A 20,286-nucleotide genomic window follows, 5' to 3' on the forward strand; every position below is an offset into this window, starting at 1 on the left:
CACAAACTGTCTGAAAGGTTTGTGTAACATAACTAAGTTGAACAACTTTGGTTAAATACGTAATGTGGGCAGTCATTGGCAATATTTAAAACAAAATAGCCAGGTTACTTTACGTCTGTTTATTATGATTTTTCAAACCGCATAATGAACGCAGTCAGCTCCTAATATTTTTTTCTTTGTTTCATTATTGTATAGACCCACCTCCTGACTATAAATGTGACACATGATTAAAGATACAGGGTGTTCAAGTGGTCGATATTTGTTTAATTTTCATAAACAGCGTTTTTCCTTGCAAGCGATGCATCGTGTACAATGTAACCAGAAAAAGCGTTTGATATATATAGAACAGAGTGTTTTATAGAAACTTAAATTCTAAGCAGTAGCAACACAGATTTTTAGCGCACATTTTACAGCATAACTGGCATTCCATGTTCTCAAATGGTTTTGGGTAATTAAAGCAAAACGTATAGGGCTATATGTACAAAATAGGTTGAACTAAATTGCGGGGATTCGCTTACTACGTAAGACTTTAAACACAAGCTGCTTCCGTTCCTAATACAGTAATGAATTAAAACAACGTGCGATCCAAACCCGCTTCGTAGAGTGTAACAAATCAAACAATTATTAGTACAAGTTGTATATATGTCTGTGTCCAATGCAGCAAGTACAACTGTTCGCGTCGACGAAATTGAAGAAGTTGTTCTTGTGCAGATTATTTTCTATTCTTTTGCTGGTGCCTCTACTGCCTTCTCCAGTGTATCACCCTTTCCAGAGTCTTGGTCAGTTTCGCGCTGTTTTCCTGTTTCGTTCTCTGTTTGCGGTGTATGCCCATTAGACTCTTTGTTCTCTTCTTCTGCAGCTTCTGCTTCAATACTAAACAATGCAAAGGTTGAACACCAGCGTAACATTTGTGTGTTTAGATTATTTTTGTTCAGATACAAAAATACTTTATTTTGACCTATGGAACTAGAAATAACTAATTACAAGTTTTTTTTGCAATTATCATCAGATTTTACAGTAATATTAATAATTATTAAACCTATACCTTGCTTCTTCCTTTAATTCTTCCTTGTTTCCTTTACAGCATTGTGGTGCAAACGAAAGTTTCATCTTTTTAACAGATTTCTTTTCCTTAGGCTCTTCACTTTCTTCGGGTTTTTCTTCTTCCGTTTTTTTCTCTTCCCCTAAAAATCACAATAAACTAAATCCTGGATAGACAACAGAGACTCACAAAGTTCATAAAAATGCAATGACAATTCGCATAAAACTCATTTTCTGCTTTGTTTTATTTAGGATCCTTGTTTTACCTTCTTTTTCTGCTTCCTTTGCAGCTGGCTTCTCTTCAGCTTCTGTCAGTTTCTGTTTCTCTTCAGAAGTACCATCTTCCTTTACTTCTTTTACTTGGTCTTCCTCTCTAATGTATAACATTCGAGGTTAAGATCGTACTTTGAAGTAAGAAAAAAATGCATACCCAACGACAACAGGTTCGACTGGCTGGGCGCATGGGTTGGTGAAACAACCAGACCCACAACATCCGTTCTCCGCAGACTCCGTGGCAGTAACCTCGCTCTTCTGGGAACGCCGCGACAAAATAAAGAAAGCGCCGGTTAAAAGGAGAGCAACTAATATCAGAACAGCGATTACGACTCCCACGATCACGCCGGTGTTGGCAGCTGCAGGTATTTCTAAAAGGTGAAAAATTTGTTTAATGACTGTACCATGTAACTTAAGTAAGTGTAACTTAAAAACGCGAGATGCAACATTGTAAATACATTGTTAAACTTCTCTTTCTTATTACTTACGTTTCGACACAACAAAGTCTTTGCTTGCTTTGCCAAGTTTGTTTGCCGCAAAACATGTCACAATTTTGGGGTCGCTTTCAAAATGTTTCGCGCTGATGTTAACCGTAGATGACACCAAACTATCTGTGGTTTCAACCGCTTCGTTTATGGACAAATCACTTTTGTTTACTCCTTCAACAGTCCATACAATATCTGTGATAAACAATGTTGGAAGTCAGTGTTGAAACATACATTAACACTTAAATATTAACAAGGTTTACAAAGTATTCAAGTTCTTTTACCAGGGTATGGGTTGGCGCTTGCTTTGCAGGTCAGTGTGACCACTTCTTCGTTTACAATTTCAATTTTTTCGGTTTCGTTACCAATCTTTCCAGATGGTGGAATAACAGGCTGACCTGTAATAAATGTTGATGTCAGGAACACGACAAAAAGATTTTTGATTGGGTAATATCAATGTGTACTTTTAGTACTGCATTAGATCAAAATATTTATGTTGATATATTGACGGCGCCCATATCGTCTGTAGTTTGTATATTCCGGTTATGCTTCATATTTTATTATGTGATCCAAACCAGGGCAAGGGTAATAAACGTCAGTTTTAACGCGTTTTAAATCTCCGATAAAACAGTATGTGACATATGAGAAGTTCAAGTGTTCTAGACCTTTGTTTCGAGAGTCTTTAACTTTCGTTGTGTGTATCCCAGCAACCAGAGTGCAGAAAAAACAAACCCATCACTCCATAGATAAGGTTTTCAATATAAAATGATTCTCTTGCTTACCTTGTACTACAAGTTGAAGTATATTTTCAATCTGGCCTTCTTGATTTTCAGCTTTGCAAATGTAAGAGTCGGAATCTTCATACGTTGCATCAATGGTCATGATTGCATTTCCAGGAGAACCCGATAGAAAGGGAACCTAACAAAGAAAACATTCGCGGGTTGCAGCCGTGCTATGTCACATGATACTATCGTGTTGAATTATTTAGGTACCCCCACATTGAGAGATGAACCCTCGGCTGGATTTTCTTTTAAAAGAATTGATTGCCGTAAGAAATAACGTTAATTTTAAGGGAATCCAATCGACCGCTTATCGGTCAAAATGACTATTATGCCAAAATCGAAGTCGATTTCGTTTAAGTAAAATAGAAAACCGGAACAGTGCAGAGCTTATACCTTGCTATCGCCTTTGTACCAAGTGACTGCAGGTGTGGGTACGCCGGTAGCCGTACATTCAAACGTTCGTTGTTCTCCCATCAGCATGATTATCTCATCGCCGTCGTTTGTTGGGAATGATGTAATGGCAGGAGATGCTGGGAAGGAAAATGTTGGATATGAATTAAATATGACATGCCAGGTTACATATGCCCCCCGAGACAATCAAGATGAGATATCCCCGGCGTATTGAGTGTACACCAAAGGCTGTTAAAATCGTTGAGGCAATGTTTCGTATCGATTTGTGTCTTCCTCAAAGGAACGCAGATTAATTTTAAGCGAGAATTGTTTATGCCAGCTGTTTTTGAAAAACCTAATCAGCCACAGCGCCCTATTAGTTTTCCCAAACGCTTTACGACGCTGGACTGATGACCTAATTCGTACATTATAACACTGAGGGGCGTCTTTTGTCTCGGATTTCAAGATCCATTGATGGTGGACAATTCAAGTGCATGGGTAATTGGGTTAAACGCATATTAGTCTCAATGACGAAGCTTGCTGGCGAGTGGTGTTACGAAACTGCTCGCCCTAATCACCGACGGCGCCATTTTTATTGGCCATCACACAGAAAAGTTGTGCTAATCGCGTTCGCGGGATTATTCCTACTTAAAAGTGTGTGAATTCTTTCGAATTGTATTGCTGTTACTTTGTTAGAGTGAACGACAAAATGAAGTAAAAAACGTTGGAGTGAATGAATAATTCATTCAGTGTATATTAATGGGTCAGTAGGAGCATTACGTTAATTTAAGTCAAATAAATCCTTGTACACTACGCACCACATACACTACGACATGAAGAACAGGAAAGAGAAGACAACTTACCTTGCATCGTTGTAGTTTCGGCAGTGGTTGTCGGCGCTGTGGGGTCGATTGGAAGATTGAAAAGAAAAGTTGTGTTAGTCTAAAGTACAACATGGAGTGACACAACATCTAATATGCTAAAACACAACTACAAATCGCCGCTTGGATTTGTACTACGAAGCTACAAGGATGTACGCACATGCCAAAACCGTTCTACACCTTATACGCAACAGATTAGGACAAACAAAGAATGAAAGAAATCCAACCTGTTACGACTAAAACAGCTTCAGATTCAATCGTCTTTCCGAATGCGTCTTGTACGGAACAAGTAAACTTTCTGCCATTGTCTCTTTCGGCATTTGGACGAATGTCAAGATACAAAGTACTGTCAATCAATGAGTAATACTGTTCGTTTGCAGTATCTGCTCGGAATGAATCCGGCACTACAACGTCGCCCATGTCCGTTAACCTACAAATCAAACGGCTGTAGAAATACATTCAAATTCTATAATGTCAAGGAACATACCAGTTCATAGTAAAAGGTTCACTGGCACCAGTTGCAGTACAGACAGCAAGAGTTGCAGTTCCTGAACCGAGTCCATCATCCAAGTATGGATTCACTCGTGTGTTGACTTGTGGAGACGCTACAGAGCAAACAGTTTCGGTTTAATTTCTAACATAAATATAGTTGTGATCATTATATGCGCTTCCCGGTACTTCGCTAAGTCGGGTGGGCGTCAGTTATTTTACATCACAGTCCGTTGAGCAACGAGTACCCTTCACTTTTAAGTGGCGCAGGTCGAGAAATGACGTAATTTGATCATTATACTGTGCTTGAGAGAGCGACGAACGCTGGTATCAGCTTGGCTGTTTATTGCCGCTTATGTACTTATGTGTCGGCGAATAAAGCTTTGTTTGTAGGTATTTTATTTTGCTAGTCACAATATAATATTATGGATAACAACATTGCATGCTTTTGTGAAATATTATGTTTTTTAATGATAACTTGTGTTGAGAGTACATAAATAAATACAATATTTCGCAACTTACACAATACGTCGACTTGGTATGTTTGACTCTTCGACCCTTTATTTCCAAACCCACTGCAGACGTAAGTACCAGAGTCGTCCAATAAAAGTGCTTCCAAAGTCAGTTCATACGTAGTTCCATCCACTACAGACCGTTCCCTAAAAAAAAACATTTGAATTTTATGGACTATATCATAAAGTGCTGATTAGAGCTTGCAATAGTATAAATAATGCCTGGTTAATTTGGCTTACCCGTATTGACCGTGTGGGTACACCTCTCCTGTCGCGCCCACAGTTGCAATATCATCTTCGTTGTGCTTCCACAGTACAGTAAATAGAGTTTCGTTCTGTTTTCAATGAATTGGTAAGCGTGGGAGAAATATTGCACAAAGTAATAAATATAGAATTGTAGCGATTATCCTTCAGCAAAATTGATTGAATCGGCTTACCTCTGCGAGTATCAAGTTACATGGTATAACAACCACGCCTCCCAATTCCGCTTTAATGGGATCTGTAATCGGTTGCTCGGTCTGGCCATTGACAGCTGGTATGAAAAGAAAATCGCTGTTATTTACAACCTTAGAGGACGCTGGTTACGGCGGCGTCACGAAATAATTGCCGGAACTGTAACGGTTAGTCAACAGAGGAATAAAATTCCCAACGACGCAAAGCCAGATTTCGTGGCCCGCTGAGCGAGCAGCAGGGGTGCTGCTATTCAGACACAGCAACGGGCCCCGATGGGAGTTAGCAGACGACAGTAAAAGCATTAAAAACGTCGTATGCCCGGCCCTGAACCGTCCCAGTTCCCACTACCAATCTATTAGTCTGCGAAAATTTGCCTCAGCCCGGTTTAAAAGTTCAAATCGCAGTTTGAATGTTATACTTTAACAAACAACGTGATTTTTTTTGATTGACGGTCTAAAAATTAGACTTTGGATCAAAGTTGTGAATTTAACTCCGAAGTCCTAACGATTTAAAGGGTTTATGCAATCTTGTCCGCTGATCCATCAGCTCAGCCCAGCTTGATGTATATGGGTTTAAAGGGGAGCGCTACATCCCAATAAGACAATGTATGGCTTAGCCTGCAAGCCTTGATCGGATTACACGCGCAGCCACGAGTCCGGGACACTTCGTTTTTAACGATTGACAGCAGCAAGAGCAACGGGAACGAAAAACACGTTAAAAAATCTCGGCAGGATGCCGTGAAAGTGGGTCGGCCTTGAAACAACAATCGGCAGGTGGGAGGAAAGAATCGGTGAACACACGAAACACCTGTCTCCGACTTCCTCATTTATCGATCATGATTATAACGAATCGACGGGTTTGCGCTTTTGTTGCACATAATTGCGTTTCGCGCTACTCATGAACTATTAAACATTTCCTAAAAAAATGTTACAAACCTAAAACCAAAAAGCATTTTCATTTACGCTACAAAGGTTTCGTGCCGGGGAATAATTTGAACTACATTGCATATTGATGAATTAATGTCTCAAAACGGCGAGCTTGCCGAATAGGGATTTTGTTTATGAGGTCCTCGCTGTGACGTAATGTGATCGAAGGCTTCAACTTCGTGTTGTTGAATTATTCATGAAATTGGCACGGGCGAAGTTGCTGCGCTACGCAGATGATCAATACATTATTTCACTCTTGTCAAAATCACTCGTATTCATTTAAAAACTCTCGCAGACTTGTCAACTTGATATAAAGCATATTGCTTTGATATTGAATTAAAACAGGCACACTGACTGTGATCTCAGGAATTACGGTTTTGCAATACATTCTATACTTACCATGCAGTAAAAGGACCGTGGAAAGAATTGCCAGCAAAACGCGACCCATTCTTCAGTTTTAAATTAACAGTGTTTTAAATACGTATACTATTCGGCGATAAACAGGTCTATAAATAAAACCTGCAAACAAAATTAAATAAATAATTGTAATTATCCTTAGCACTCAGTTAAATACACGCAATATGCAGGTCACAAGCATATTTCAAAAGCAAAATATTTTCATTTTTAGACAAATTTGAAAGCAAGCGAATCACATCGTATACCCACAATTACAGTCTATATTTAAAAAAGAGAGAGAATTTTGACGACTCGAAATTAAGCTAAAAATATTCTGCAGTCTTTCTATTCATGGCTATACGAAAAGGCATATATTATTTACGACGTCTGGCGAAGAGAAACACGAAAACACTATATGTATGTTCTCTTTTCTACAATGTTATTCTAAACACACTCAATTTTATAAACTTTTCACTTTGCCATAGACTATTCCTGGGACGCAGCTTTGCTTCTGTTTATAATAATTGTCATCGCAATAAGCTCTCTTCTAATTTAAATGGAGGCGCTTTACGAATCGTTCTTCTTTATTCGCGAGTGAAGGCGCTCTTATTGTGCTTTAAAGCCTCGCCCTTTTTCCCCACGGACGCCGACCCAAATGAGAACGCGCGCTTTTACCGGGGTCACGTGATACAACCCGCTCTGCGACGAAAACAGTGGACACCCGTAGAAGTGGACGCTGCTGACCGGGGCGGGAGGCAAGGAAAATCGACGCGAAACTAGGTGAAGTGCCGACGACAAACAATGCAAAAGGGTAGTAAGCTCCTCCCGCAACGCATTCATCAGCACTGTAGGTACCGCTCAACTAACTAGCTTCGCACCTTTTCATTTAATCCGAGGTAATGACATACGTTAGTTGGATAAAAAGCTGACAATCAAACACCGCCGCTAATAGAAATCAGCTGTTTGTCTTCGACTTAAGCTCGGCGCGAAAGGTTGCGACAAAAGGGGAAATAAAACGTGTTTTCACAGACGCTAATTATTTGCCCTAATAGGGAACGACAGTAAGCTTATTAACACCTCGATTACGTGTAATTAGGTTTCTTGGTTTTCAAAAGTCAATCACCGACGGTTGTAGCTTAAATCGCAGTAAACCAATAAAAATGATTTTCTTTCCAACCTCTCGAGACCAACAAAACAACAGTAAAATATTTCGCATAAATAAACTTCTGGTCGCGTCTATATTCTTACAATTTAACAACCTTACTTGCGCATCAAGCATTCCTAAAAAGCTATCTTTCGAACGTGCCTCATAAAATATGAACTCTTTTGCGATTGCAATGTCCATCTTTCGTTCTGTGAGGCAAATGACCGATCTTGCGATATACGCGCACTTAGAAAAACATCTTTATTCTTCTAATCCACGTGTAATTCGAGTATAGAAGGTCCTATCGACACCATGTAATTGAAGACCTGTGTACTTGATATCCATGCAAGCACTTATTACCCTTGACGATAATAATGTAAGGTATAATTTATGTGGATTCCTAAAACGCTAATTACGTGTACTCGCATTGTCATAATGACCTAGTCCATCCGCCACCTGTAGAATAACAGAACAGCAAACGGTCGGCTGGAAAATAAAGCTGCCTTGACTGCTCCATTAACTTGAACCTGTGTTGTATTCTGAAACGCCAATCAATCAGTACAGTACAAAACTAAAGCCATTCGAAGCCCAATGTACAAAGCTTCCGGCATGTGAGTGCAGCCGTAAAAGTGCCTGTCGTCGTGGCAACCAGTTGGTTTGAAAACCGACGGCACTCGATAAAAGTGTGCTTCACAGACTACTCGAACGCTTGCTGCACCTCATGAACGCGATACCAACGTTGTACAAAGTTAACGTAAAGCGAACCGTAAATATGATCTATGTGTCGCAATTTCACAAAACAGTATGGTACTTAATTGGGATATGACGAAAGCACTTTTCGGTACGCTTTATAACACAGCGGCGCTAATCCATGTTGTATAGCTTACATTAAAACCGACATTCTCCGACCTAATGACAAGGTAAAGCCTTGTACGTATAAGAAGTCAAAATAATAGCAAACTCTTTATTTTTTGTTCTTGTTGAAACGAACTTGGTATATTGCGTCTGCGTCCCTCGATGGCCATTTGAACTGGTGTGCTGCTTCTGTTTGGCCTCGGTACCAAGGTTCGCTCTGAAAGTTGGAACAGATATAATAGGGTGGGGAAAGCTGGGACACCTTTAGTACCTAATATCCAAATCGTGTTTTAAACAATTAAAAGGTCTATAGGAGTCTTGGAGATGCGGTTTTATAACTCATTAAATGTTCTTTGCTTATTAGTAAATGAACGAGAAAAAGCATGAAAAGGTGTCCCATCTTCCCCCCACCTACTTTCTATATATTATAGGTTATATTTTCTGTGAAGACAACTGGACCAGCAATTCGTGCTCCCAAGTCCAAAATACCCGGCTACTTAAGTACAGCATTACACGGACCTGTTGGTTTATCCTTGGTAGCGTCGGTATATTGGAAGTTTGGATATCGACCCATCGACGTAATATATGATGGCGGTCCACGTAATCGGTTTTCATTTGTGACGTGTCCGTGACGTTTTCCCGTTCGTAGTTGGACGGCTGAGGTCCTATCGGAACGGAGTTGATGGAGTGTATTCCCTGTAATATATATTTATATATATTAATTCCGGTTTGGAAAGCGTATTGGGAAGTGTACAACGTGAACATATTACATACCATAATCGTTTTGAGCGCTTTCAGTCGGTGTTGATATACAGTACATGTGGTTTTTGGCGACTGTTTTCCGAACGAAGCTTGCGCAATACTTCGAGGGTATTGTTTCTCCGTTTTGTGAAATATCTAAAAATAATTGTAATTAAAATTAGGTTCTATAATATTACTAGAACTTTAAGGCAACCTCAGCCACACACGAAAGCTCATATCTTTTTGGTTTCGGAGCCGATTTAAACGCTCTACCGAGTTCAAACACTTCATTGTAGGTCGTTGTCTTTGGCTCCTAAAAGCGATAATTACGATGTGATCAGATCAATATGTAGAACATACTGTTTTAAACTTACTCTGTGGTGACCAAGTACGACGCTGGTTTTGGTAACTGCAGCTGTATCAATACGTGGGCGATTTAGAGCCATATTAGGTCGAATCAATACGGATTGTTGTGAACAGGAAGAAATGTTGATTTGGTTAAATTTAATCACATGCAAATATTTTTTTCTTATTAGAACACGTCACAGAATGGCATAATGACGTCAAAGTAAGGAACAAATGTTACTAATAGTAACAAACACATTCACATTGAATCAATTTTGTGTTTGGACAAAATTTTAATTTGTATCATCAAAGTTTGATATATAGAAGCAGAACGACGCACCTCCCGATCAAGGGATGTTTATCTAGGAAAATATATTCGCTAGGAATAAAGTTAGGTAGGGAAAAAGACGTAAAGGTGAAAGACAGAAGCATATTTTTACTGTAAAACACACGATAGCAGCAAAATAGAAAAAACATGGAACGCACAACTCAAACGGTAACGACAACTGCCAACAGCAATGCACAAGCGTCCAAAGAAAAGAGAAAGAAGCGTCGCCGAAGGCGCACAAGAGCCGTGTAAGTTTAAACTGTAAAGAAATAGTTTGGATTTTACCGATGTTACTATGGAGCTGATTTGTTTTGTTAAAGGTGTCATATTTGTAGTGTATTAAACGTATGAGATCCATATAGTATAAGCTAACATTGTATAAGAATACGGTTAGATTGGATGTTACGCAATAACAATACTCGTGCAAATAAAATAATGTTGTTGAATCTTAGAAAACCTGCTAAAAAGGTTAAGATGGTGTAACTAACTTCTTCGATAGTTTTTGGGCATTAAAAAACATGCAGCATGTTTGTGTTTATGGTGCTTTTTTTAAAAACACTCCTTCGCTAGTAACGCATCGTTGCTAGGTAAATAAATAACTTACAGTCTTACACCATGTCCGGGCACGACATAGGTTATGCTTCAGGATTATTTACAGGCCAGATATAAAGGCGTCGCTTCTCTCCGCTTTTTGTCTAGGTTTAAATCTACGCTCTGTAAAAACAATAAACGTTGCTTCGTAAGATAAAACGTGAAATTTGAAGCCTGTAAGTGTGTAGCAAGACAACACCGTTTGGAACCGCGCAATTGAAAACTGGAGAATGGAATAGTTTGTATGTCGTTAGGAACAGTGTTTACATTTGGCAAATGGTTTTGGATAACTACGGCCAAAATATTGAAATCGAACAGTACCATAGTAATGGAGAGGTTCTAAAAACAGTAAGGTGAAATTCATTCGTTCAAGCAAGCACAAAGTTACAAACATGTGTCTTTTTAACGATGTACCAGCCAGGCCACATAATTATTGACTGGGAAAACCGCATATGTCCAAAGGAAAGCTAACGATTCAGGGGGATAGAAAATGAAAAATCTTAATGAATTTTTTAGTGGACGTGTCCGTACAGGCTCGATTTAATATTGTAAGCTCTGTTCATTTTCAATATTAAACGCTGTTTGGTATTGGTTTGGTGTGCCATGAATAATGTATATGGCTGCTGTTATATATACTAACGTGTATTGGTTATTCTTTGTAGTTTACTAGTAACTTTCTAAAACAGTGTTGACTACGAAGAAATGTCTGTACGATACGGAGCCGTCAAGTTACAGGTTCCAACAGGTTTCAAGCAGTTGTTGGAAAACCTGTCTCGGGAAATTTTACGAGAGCAGCCGAAAAATATTCCAAGTTTTGCCGCAGCTTATTTCAATCGTCTACTGGAGCGGCGCGAACGTAAGAATAAAAAGTTTTACTTTCGATTAGGCGTTTGTAACTGTTGTGTGTTTTTCTAGAGGGATTTGCCGATGGATATCTTGTATCGGAACGAATCGTGGAGTCGGAGTCAGCACCCGTGGAGGAAGAGGTTTTAGCTCCGATAGAAGTCGCAGCTGAAGAAGCAGCAACTTTAAGCCAACCGACGGTCGAAGAGAGTATGCCAGATCTTAGTAAGTTACTGAGAGTTACTTTATACAGAATTAACATAACGTGTGCCATTGGTATTTTAGTAGTTATATCACGAATCATATTTTTTTAGCTGATCCAGAAGTTGAAAAGGCAGCTACCTTGATACAAGCAAGTTTTAGAGGTTTTACAGCTCGAAAGTCTGCAACCCATGTAAATAAGACCCCGGTACGTTCGATTTACTGTTTACGTTTATTTGCCGTGTATAGAATCTAACTGTTGTGGTTTTGTTTTTTTGCTGTGATTGACGTGCGAAAAATAAACTGAAAAACAGGTAAAGAAGCTGCAGAAGCAATCTGACGAACCTCACTCATCCCATCAAAATCAACCTAAAACAGAAACCACCGACTTCGCCAAAGACGCGTTGGTTGATGCTCTCATTGAAGCGGGACAGGAGAATGATATCCAAGATAGGCCTTCCTCTTCCACAAGCGCCCAAACTGAACCTTCAATCCAACCAGTACAAGAGGAAACGGTCGAGGCGACTCCTCTAGTTAAAGCATCTGTACTATCGGACACAACGAATGTTGAAGTTGTCGAAACAAAAAGCGAAAAGGTTACCGAGGAGTCTGCAGCCGAGGTCGCAGCTCCCCCCGCGGAAGAATCTCCTGTTTCAGTTGAAACCGTTGCAGCACAAGAAGAACAGCCAGCAGAATCGTTACCCGCACCGGTATATCATTGGTGACTTCTTCTTTTATATTTCTTTATATCTTCAATTTATTTAAGGCTGCTGAAGAGCAAGCGGAACCTATTGTGGAGGATATGCCTGGGGAAGGGGTGAAGGTATATCTAAACATAAAATAGGCTACTACCTCGATTCAATTGGGATTTTAAATTAAGATAAACCTTTTTTTGAACATATTTGGTCATTTAATATAGTTTTATGTATATAGCCTGTCAATAACTGACGCTATAGAGAATTATTATCTATTCTTGATTTATATTGCTACATTTGTGCGAAAACGTAGTTGGTTTGCTGTGCATTTGCTGTGGCTGACACATGGTTTGGGTTGGTGTGTGGTTTCTTATAACGTTTATATATAATTAAGGACACGCCCAAAGGAAGCGCAGATCCAGCTTCCATGCTATCCACACAGATTGTATCACGAGCGGAAACATCAGTGAATTATGGGTCAAGTTCTAGTAGTTTTGGTAGCAGCACAGCTTCATCTTCCACTATCGAAAACGCTTCTTTGCCTAACGTGAATATACAAGCTTCAGTTGAGAATACTGTAGAAGCAGAGACGCAATCAGCCGCTGTTGAAGCATCTGCAGAACCCACAGAAACTGTTGTGGAGAAGGCGGCTGCAAAACAGACAGAGTCGGTTGTAGAAGAAACAGTTGTCGAGCAGACGGAATCCGTTGTAGAAGAAGCAGCTGTAGAACAGACAGAGTCCGTTGTAGAAGAAGCAGCGGTAGAACAGACGGCGTCAGTTGGAGAAGAAGCAGCTGTAGAACAGACAGAATCCGTTGTAGAAGAAGCAGCTGCAGAACAGACGGCGTCCGTTGTAGAAGAATCAGCTGTAGAACAAACAGAATCCGTTGTAGAAGAAGCGGCCACAGAACAGACGGAATCCGTTGTAGAACAGACAGAATCAGTTTTAGAAGAGGCAGCTGTAAAACAGACCGAATCCGTTGCAGAAGAAGTAGCTGCAGAACCGACGGAGTCCGTTGTAGAAGAAGCAGCTGTAGAACAGACAGAGTTCGTTGTAGAAGAAGCGTCCCCACAACAGACGGAATCCGTTGTAGAAGAAGTAGCAGCAGAACAGACAAAGTCTGTTGTAGAAGATGCAGCTGTAGAACAGACAGAATTAGTTGTAGAAGATGCAGCTGTAGAACAGCCGGAGTCCGTTGTAGAAGAAGCAGTTGTAGAACAGACGGCGTCCGTTGTAGAAGAAGCGGCCGCAGAGCAGACAGAATCCGTTGTAGAAGAGGCAGCTGTAGAACAGACAGCGTCCGTTGTAGAAGAGGCAGCTGTCGAACAGCCGGAGTCGGTTGTAGAAGAGGCAGCTGTCGAACAGCCGGAGTCGGTTGTAGAAGAGGCAGCTGTCGAACAGCCGAAGTCGGTTGTAGAAGAGGCAGCTGTAGCACAGTCGGAGTCAGTTGTAGAAGAAGCAGCGATGGAACAGACGGCGTCCGTTGTAGAACAAACAGAATCCGTTGTAGAAGAATCAGCTGTAGAACAAACAGAATCCGTTGTAGAAGAATCCGCTGTAGAACAGACAGAGTCCGCTGTAGAACAAACAGAATCCGTTGTAGAAGAATCAGCTGTAGAACAAACAGAATCCGTTGTAGAAGAATCAGCTGTAGCACAAACAGAATCCGTTGTAGAAGAAGCAGCTGTAGAACAAACAGAATCCGTTGTAGAAGAAGCAGCTGCAGAACAGACGGCGTCCGTTGTAGAAGAATCAGCTATAGAACAGACGGAGTCCGCTGTAGAACAAACAGAATCCGTTGTAGAAGAATCAGCTGTAGAACAGACGGAGTCCGTTGTAGAAGAAGCAGTTGTAGAACAGACAAACTCCGATGGGGCAGAATCGACCACCGAGCCTTCGTGTGAGCCAGGTCCGACTGAAACAGAAGAAAACAAGTTAATTACGGTCGAAATCGGCAGTGACGAACCAGTAGCTACAAGTCAGAGCAAGACTATAGACAAGCAAATTGAAGTTTTAGTATCTCAGGTGTGTAAACTAGTTTAGTCATGATATTGCATATTTTACCTAATACGTTAACGCACATGTAACGATTGTATATTTTACAGGAAGATTCTGTTAAAACCGAAATTCCACCACAAGATGAGGTTGAAGGCAAGTGCTATTGTTATTTATTATGGTATTGCAAACTCACTTTTTTTTTGTTGCTTTTACTATACAGGGTCGCAACAGACTCCTGCAGCCGAAGTTTCACAGCAAGAACCGCAGGCAGAGGTGGGTACTTCTAGGTTTAATTTTGAACACATATCACCCACTTTATCTGTAGGAAACTGTAGAGGCAACAACTGCTCCACAAGAAACAGCAGGAAAGGAAGAATCTGAACCTGCACAAACTTCTGTTTTAGATGAAACACAAGTAACCGAAGCAGAGGCCCCAGTGGTTGAAGCAGAAGCCCCAGCCGTGGAAGCGGAGGCCCCAGCCGTGGAAGCAGAGGCCCCAGCCGTGGAAGCAGAGGCACCAGCCAATGATTCAGAGGCCCCAGCCGTAGAAGCAGAGGCCCCAGCTGCTGAAGCAGAGGCCGCAGCTGCTGAAGCAGAGGCCCCAGCCGCTGAAGCAGAGGCCCCAGCCGCTGAAGCAGAGGCCCCAGCGGTTGAAGCAGAGGCCCCAGCCGCTAAAGCAGAGGCCCCAGCCGTTGAAGCAGAGGCCCCAGCCGCTGAAGCAGAGGCCCCAGCCGTTGAAGCAGAGGCCCCAGCCGCTGAAGCAGAGGCCCCAGCCGCTGAAGCAGAGGCCCCAGCCGTTGAAGCAGAGGCCCCAGTCGTTGAATCAGAGGCCCCAGCCACTGAAGCAGATACCCCAGCTGCCGAAGAAGCCGCCCCGGCCATTGAACCAGAGGCCCCAGCCACTGAAGAAGCAGCCCCAGCTGCAGAAACAGAGGCTCCAGCCACTGAAGTAGAAACCACTGCTGCAGAAGCAGAGGCACCAGCCGCTGAAACCACAACAGAAGATAAGCCAGCAAAGGAAGAAACAACAGACTCTGCTGTAGCTGCTGAAACAGGAAAAATAGAATCAAATGAACAAACCGAAACACAAAATGCTAAACAAGAAGATGAAGAAAACGGGGCAGCTGAAAAATAGTTTTAATTAAATTATATAATTAAACTGCATTTCATATTTTATTGGTTGTATTTTTAACAATAATATATTGTCAAATACTGGGCAGAAATAATCATGAAGGAACACAAACAATGAAACATTTGATTTGGCGATTAGTAACAAAACATTTTTTATAAAATAATTAATTTTAAAGCGATTACTGCGCGTTGCATAAGAGGCTGCAGATAAAACCTACAAGAATACAAATAAATCAGGAAATTACAATATCATTAGATCAAGTGCACGGATATGGCTGCGATACATGCAAAACAAGCTAAATATAATATCATTGGGACACCTTCAATTATTACTGGGATAAATTACTGGGATAAACAAATGTATTGTTAAGAGGCACTGAATCCATTCTCTTCAATAATCTTGGTGTAAATGGCAGCAGATTTTCTTGGTGTCCTGGTTTGATTTCCATCACTAAAATCAACATGGTGAAGTCCGAATCTCTCAGTATGACCTGCTGCCCACTCAAAGTTATCCATCAGTGTCCAAAGAAAATAACCTCTCAAATCAACACCATCCAATAAATGAGCTAGGAACAAATTTTATGTATTATGCATGTGTGTCCTTGGCAAGGCACTTAATGGCAATTGCTCCAATCTAGTGGTCACCAATAGCAAATTACACGGAAAAAAAGATTTACCCACAAATTTACATATGCATTGAAACATGTAAAATCATAAAGTTAGACTTACAGAACACACAGAATTACAGAGCTATGACTTATTAAGTTGTCCAGATACTCTACTGAGTAGTGAGACTATTTTTATTTAAATAAATTCAAAATTGGAAAAAAAAAATTTTTGAGATAACAGCTTTTTGGTGAAAGCAGTAGTAATAATTATTCACGTGTTTTAACTATCGGTTACCTTTGAGTGCCTCATTGAGGTATGAAGTTATGTAACAACATCTCTGTTCATCAACCAGCTGCTTGGTGTCACCTGGATCATTAACAGGGTGTTTGGTAGAGCAACCATTTTCCGTTATAATAATACTTGGATCTCCATAGGTCTTTGAAATGTAGTTCAGCAACTTTCTTAAGCCATTTGGAACAATGTAAAGCCATTCAGAACCTTTGAGAAGAATTTTTGACATTTGGAAAAGAATTTATCATTTTTTATCAAACCTGCTCTTTCCCATGAAGAGTCAGGGTGAACATAAACAGCCAAGTCCGGGTGCATCAGATAGTCTTGTGTTGCTTCACTTACAGGTTCCGCAAGTCTAGTTGTATAGTGATTTAAACCGAAAAAATCGTATGTACCTAAAAAGTAGTAAATTTAAATAGTAAAATAACCATGAAAGTTGGTTTTAAACCTTTGATAAGCTTCTTTTCCTCTTCTGTAAGCGTGGGCAACCTTGATTCTTCAAGACCTTGTGCTGTAGAGTTTTCAAGAATACATTTTTTCATAGAAGCTGGAAAGTCTCCATCACCATACACTGGATTGGCAAACCAACCAAGAGTCACCTAATATATTTGGGTTATATTGCAACTTCCGTAACTATGTATATAACAGATATGGAAAAGTTTAAAACATGAAAATGGAATCGTAGTAATAAACAACTTCAGTAGTGCTGTTGGCAAGTGAAATGGATGATTATTTTTATACACCCAGGACCCAACCAGATTTTACATTTCATACGAGAATAATGGATACAGATACGTGAAATACCATTTACATCAATGTAAAACTGGGCAGCCTTGACATGCTCTGGGTTGGTTGGATCTTTTGGTTCACACCAGTCACTGTTCAACGTGATTGAGATTTGACCATTTTGTGTCTTCCGGTATTTAGTGTCGTATACACGGTAAGCATGTGCGTGGGCCAGTAGCATTGTTCGTGATACTTGATAGCAAGCATTTAATGGATCTGTAAATAAAGTGTTTAATGCATTAGGTTAGTGGGAAAATTTACCAAAGCTAGGTTCAATATTTGCGCTAAGTGATAACGCATTTCGTGATAATTATAAATCATACCCGATGACAGCATTTGTTCTGAACAAATAGCTAGTAGTTAATTATTAAGAATTATATTGAACAAAATTTAACACAATTTTTCACCACAGCTAGTCAATGAACAACTTGGCAAGAATTCAAAACATGAACAAGTTCAACTAACCCTTAATGCCTGGTGCATGTATACCATTGCCATAACCAAACCCACACTGAACATGGGGCTCATTAATTGTGATCCAAAGCTTTACACGATCTCCAAATTGAGAAAAGCAAAAGTCTGAATACTCCCTGAATTTTTCCACTATGTCATCACTTTGCCAGCCACCAATATCTTGAAGACTGTCGACAAATTCTTGCATAAGAAAATAAATAAGTATAGCATAATCTACTGTTTTGCATTAAACAACAGGAAAACAAGACGCTTACCATTGTGGAAGGTCCCAATGGTATATGGTGACACAAGGTTTAATGTTACTTGCAAGCAGGGCATCTATAAACTTGTTATAAAAAGCAACTCCTGCTGGATTTGGTGTAGAACTATCAGCAGTTGGCAAAAGCCTCGACCAGGAAAGTGAAAATCTGTAGTGTGTTGCTTTCAAGTTCTGAAAAGAATTAAAACAAAATTTATGATAAATAGCCAAAAAATAATCAGTGATCACCCACAAAGTAACATACATGGTAACTAAAAATCTGGCATGGTAATAAAAAAATCAAGGTGTATGAAACAAAACTCCCATGTTATACCGACTGTCGTTTCCAGCCATGCGGTAATACAGTTACTTTTATTCATTATGAAACTGTTAAATACAAAGTATGATTGCTTACTTTCAACATATTGATATCTTCTTGGTATTTATGATAGCTGTCACATGTAATGTCACCATTTGTACCATCTTCAATGTGACCTGTATGTACAAATGTATCCCAAATACTTTGGCCTTTACCATCCTCATTCCATGCTCCTAAAGTGATATATAAATAAGTCTGAAGAATGGGGAGATCATGTTTTTAATTGTTGTTTTTCCTTTTACAAACAACTTTAAATTACCTTCAATTTGATAAGAAGCAGTTGCAGCACCCCACATAAAACCCTTCCTAAAATGTCCTTTAGTAAGTTCGGTATTTTCTGACATTGTATTTAATTACAATCAAACGACGGGCATTTAAATCTATAAAAAAAATACAAGATAAGAAAAGTACTTAAACCTCTTTTGTTTTAAAATACTCAACCACTACACAAGCAAAGATATCCCGACCTTCTGTTCAAAGGTTCGTTTTGTTCTATTTTTATTAGAGATGTACCGGTATGAAAGTTAAACACACAAGAGTTAAACATTAACCCATGGTTGGAACATTTGACAGTTTAAAGTACTTGACAAGGCACACCCACAAATAAATAGAAGTTGCATTAATCAGGTGGCACAGAAGCAAGCACCTGGTTTTAAGTGAGTAAACACATTCAACATGCTGTTGGCATGCATAGAAGCAAATACACACTAATATCTATAAATAAGTAATAACAGTGAGTTGTGCATGTGAATGAATGATTACAGTGGGACAACAAATACAGAGGTTGCAATGAACGAAAGAAATAATGATTAACAAAGTTTAAATTTAGTAACAACAAATATAAAAACAAACACTACAGCATCGTTAATATACATTATTCCAGCAATGTAGTTAAAGATTGTTTCCAATGTGTAAAATAGCATCAACAAGATTTCCATTACTAAAACGAAGTCCTTTAACCGCCACATTCCTCGACACAGAAAGTTGCTCCATGATCATCTCAATGTCTCCTGCATGCAAACCATCCTCATTCTCAGAAACTTCACCAACAGCCTGTAACATTTGGCATATATAAAATTTCGAATATATGAAGTTACATGCCACTAAACAGGTCACACATTCTTACCATAATTACTTTGATTTTCTTAACAAACAAGACATCTTCTACAGTTTGCTCTGTTACAACAATACCCTTTGCTATTAGCTTGATCTTAGAGGGAAGTATATGGACTGTCTTGGATATTAATTCAATAATTTTCTTGGCTTGCAAAGTAGAAGGAATGAATAGTTTATGTTTTGCATGATTACAGTGGACAGATATAGTTCTGCCACAAGTTTCAACACAAGTAGTTAACAAGCTTTCAGTTTTTAATTGAAGTTTGTCATTGTTTGAACTTTTTTCCACATTATTACACGAATCAGAGGAAAATACTTGACACAAATTCTTATGTTCCGGCCAATGTTTTATCTGGCAAGATCTTGAACTAGGAACAAGATAAATATTGAACTTATTGTGTTACTTAGTTTGGTATTTGAGTATGGTTAGAAGCGAAGATTTACCACCATACTGGAACAAAATAAATATTGAAATTATTTTGTTACTTAGTTTGGTATTTGAGTATGGTTAAAAGCAAAGATTTACCAATTGGAATTAAATAAAGACCATACCGTGGAAGTACACGAATTTAAATAAATAAACTGTCTTCCAAAACATACATTTTGACCATACCATATGTGTTACAGTTCGTTATGGGCATACAAATACCAACAAACAATTCTTAGTGCAAATGTATCTAAGTTAAAAAGAAACCTTGCTCACCACTCACCAGTAAAATGCGTTCCTGCAACGAGTGCATCGTTTCATAACTTTATTCAGAGTGTTACAAACGACACAGCTCGACATTTTAACACGTGCAATTAATTATAGCTATATAAAAACGTTCAAAGAGCTACACAACGCATGAACTTTTAGTAATTCCTTTAGTAACAGTACGGAATATGCAGCTAA

The 20,286-nt window shown here is 39.5% G+C and overlaps 5 protein-coding genes across 6 annotated transcripts; 1 reads left to right on the plus strand and 4 right to left on the minus strand.

The window, feature by feature from the left end:
* Nucleotides 1–243: 243 nt before the first annotated feature.
* LOC149736750 (neural cell adhesion molecule 1-like) lies at nucleotides 244–6,789 on the minus strand. Of its 2 annotated transcripts, XM_089876440.1 has the most exons (15): nucleotides 6,632–6,789; nucleotides 5,291–5,385; nucleotides 5,094–5,188; nucleotides 4,864–5,000; nucleotides 4,340–4,457; nucleotides 4,080–4,282; nucleotides 3,835–3,870; nucleotides 2,975–3,111; nucleotides 2,582–2,717; nucleotides 2,084–2,197; nucleotides 1,803–1,994; nucleotides 1,472–1,685; nucleotides 1,308–1,414; nucleotides 1,046–1,184; nucleotides 244–873 (listed from the first exon to the last, which is right to left on the minus strand). In XM_089876440.1, exons 1-15 carry the CDS (start codon nucleotides 6,678–6,680, stop codon nucleotides 720–722), a joined length of 1,926 nt encoding a protein of 641 aa, XP_089732566.1. In that variant the 5' UTR covers nucleotides 6,681–6,789; the 3' UTR covers nucleotides 244–719. The 2 variants fall into 2 exon arrangements, with proteins under 2 accessions (XP_089732566.1, XP_089732567.1); XM_089876441.1 differs by lacking the exon at nucleotides 3,835–3,870.
* On the minus strand, nucleotides 6,738–9,917 carry LOC149736751 (uncharacterized). Its single transcript, XM_089876479.1, has 5 exons — nucleotides 9,743–9,917; nucleotides 9,583–9,681; nucleotides 9,402–9,524; nucleotides 9,147–9,323; nucleotides 6,738–8,844 (listed from the first exon to the last, which is right to left on the minus strand). Exons 1-5 carry the CDS (start codon nucleotides 9,812–9,814, stop codon nucleotides 8,737–8,739), a joined length of 579 nt encoding a protein of 192 aa, XP_089732605.1. The 5' UTR covers nucleotides 9,815–9,917; the 3' UTR covers nucleotides 6,738–8,736.
* Nucleotides 9,918–10,005: 88 nt separating this feature from the next.
* On the plus strand, nucleotides 10,006–15,544 carry LOC149736752 (uncharacterized). Its single transcript, XM_089876430.1, has 10 exons — nucleotides 10,006–10,289; nucleotides 11,319–11,488; nucleotides 11,548–11,700; nucleotides 11,790–11,884; nucleotides 11,991–12,386; nucleotides 12,443–12,499; nucleotides 12,766–14,397; nucleotides 14,478–14,523; nucleotides 14,591–14,643; nucleotides 14,696–15,544. The coding sequence occupies exons 1-10, from the start codon at nucleotides 10,189–10,191 to the stop codon at nucleotides 15,503–15,505; spliced, it is 3,513 nt and encodes a 1,170-aa protein (XP_089732556.1). The 5' UTR covers nucleotides 10,006–10,188; the 3' UTR covers nucleotides 15,506–15,544.
* On the minus strand, nucleotides 15,525–18,658 carry LOC149736753 (cytosolic beta-glucosidase-like). Its single transcript, XM_089876463.1, has 9 exons — nucleotides 18,538–18,658; nucleotides 18,315–18,451; nucleotides 17,916–18,091; nucleotides 17,653–17,828; nucleotides 17,213–17,403; nucleotides 16,850–17,000; nucleotides 16,662–16,796; nucleotides 16,405–16,608; nucleotides 15,525–16,067 (listed from the first exon to the last, which is right to left on the minus strand). Exons 1-9 carry the CDS (start codon nucleotides 18,620–18,622, stop codon nucleotides 15,868–15,870), a joined length of 1,455 nt encoding a protein of 484 aa, XP_089732589.1. The 5' UTR covers nucleotides 18,623–18,658; the 3' UTR covers nucleotides 15,525–15,867.
* On the minus strand, nucleotides 18,605–20,278 carry LOC149736754 (uncharacterized). The gene is made up of 4 exons (XM_089876477.1): nucleotides 20,105–20,278; nucleotides 19,405–19,762; nucleotides 19,152–19,331; nucleotides 18,605–18,658 (listed from the first exon to the last, which is right to left on the minus strand). Exons 1-3 carry the CDS (start codon nucleotides 20,179–20,181, stop codon nucleotides 19,170–19,172), a joined length of 597 nt encoding a protein of 198 aa, XP_089732603.1. The 5' UTR covers nucleotides 20,182–20,278; the 3' UTR covers nucleotides 18,605–18,658; nucleotides 19,152–19,169.
* Between the last annotated feature and the right edge of the window lie 8 nt (nucleotides 20,279–20,286).

The sequence above is a fragment of the Ciona robusta genome, chromosome 4 (assembly GCF_009617815.1).
Source record: "Ciona robusta chromosome 4, ASM961781v2".
In the NCBI taxonomy this organism is placed as follows: domain Eukaryota; kingdom Metazoa; phylum Chordata; class Ascidiacea; order Phlebobranchia; family Cionidae; genus Ciona; species Ciona robusta.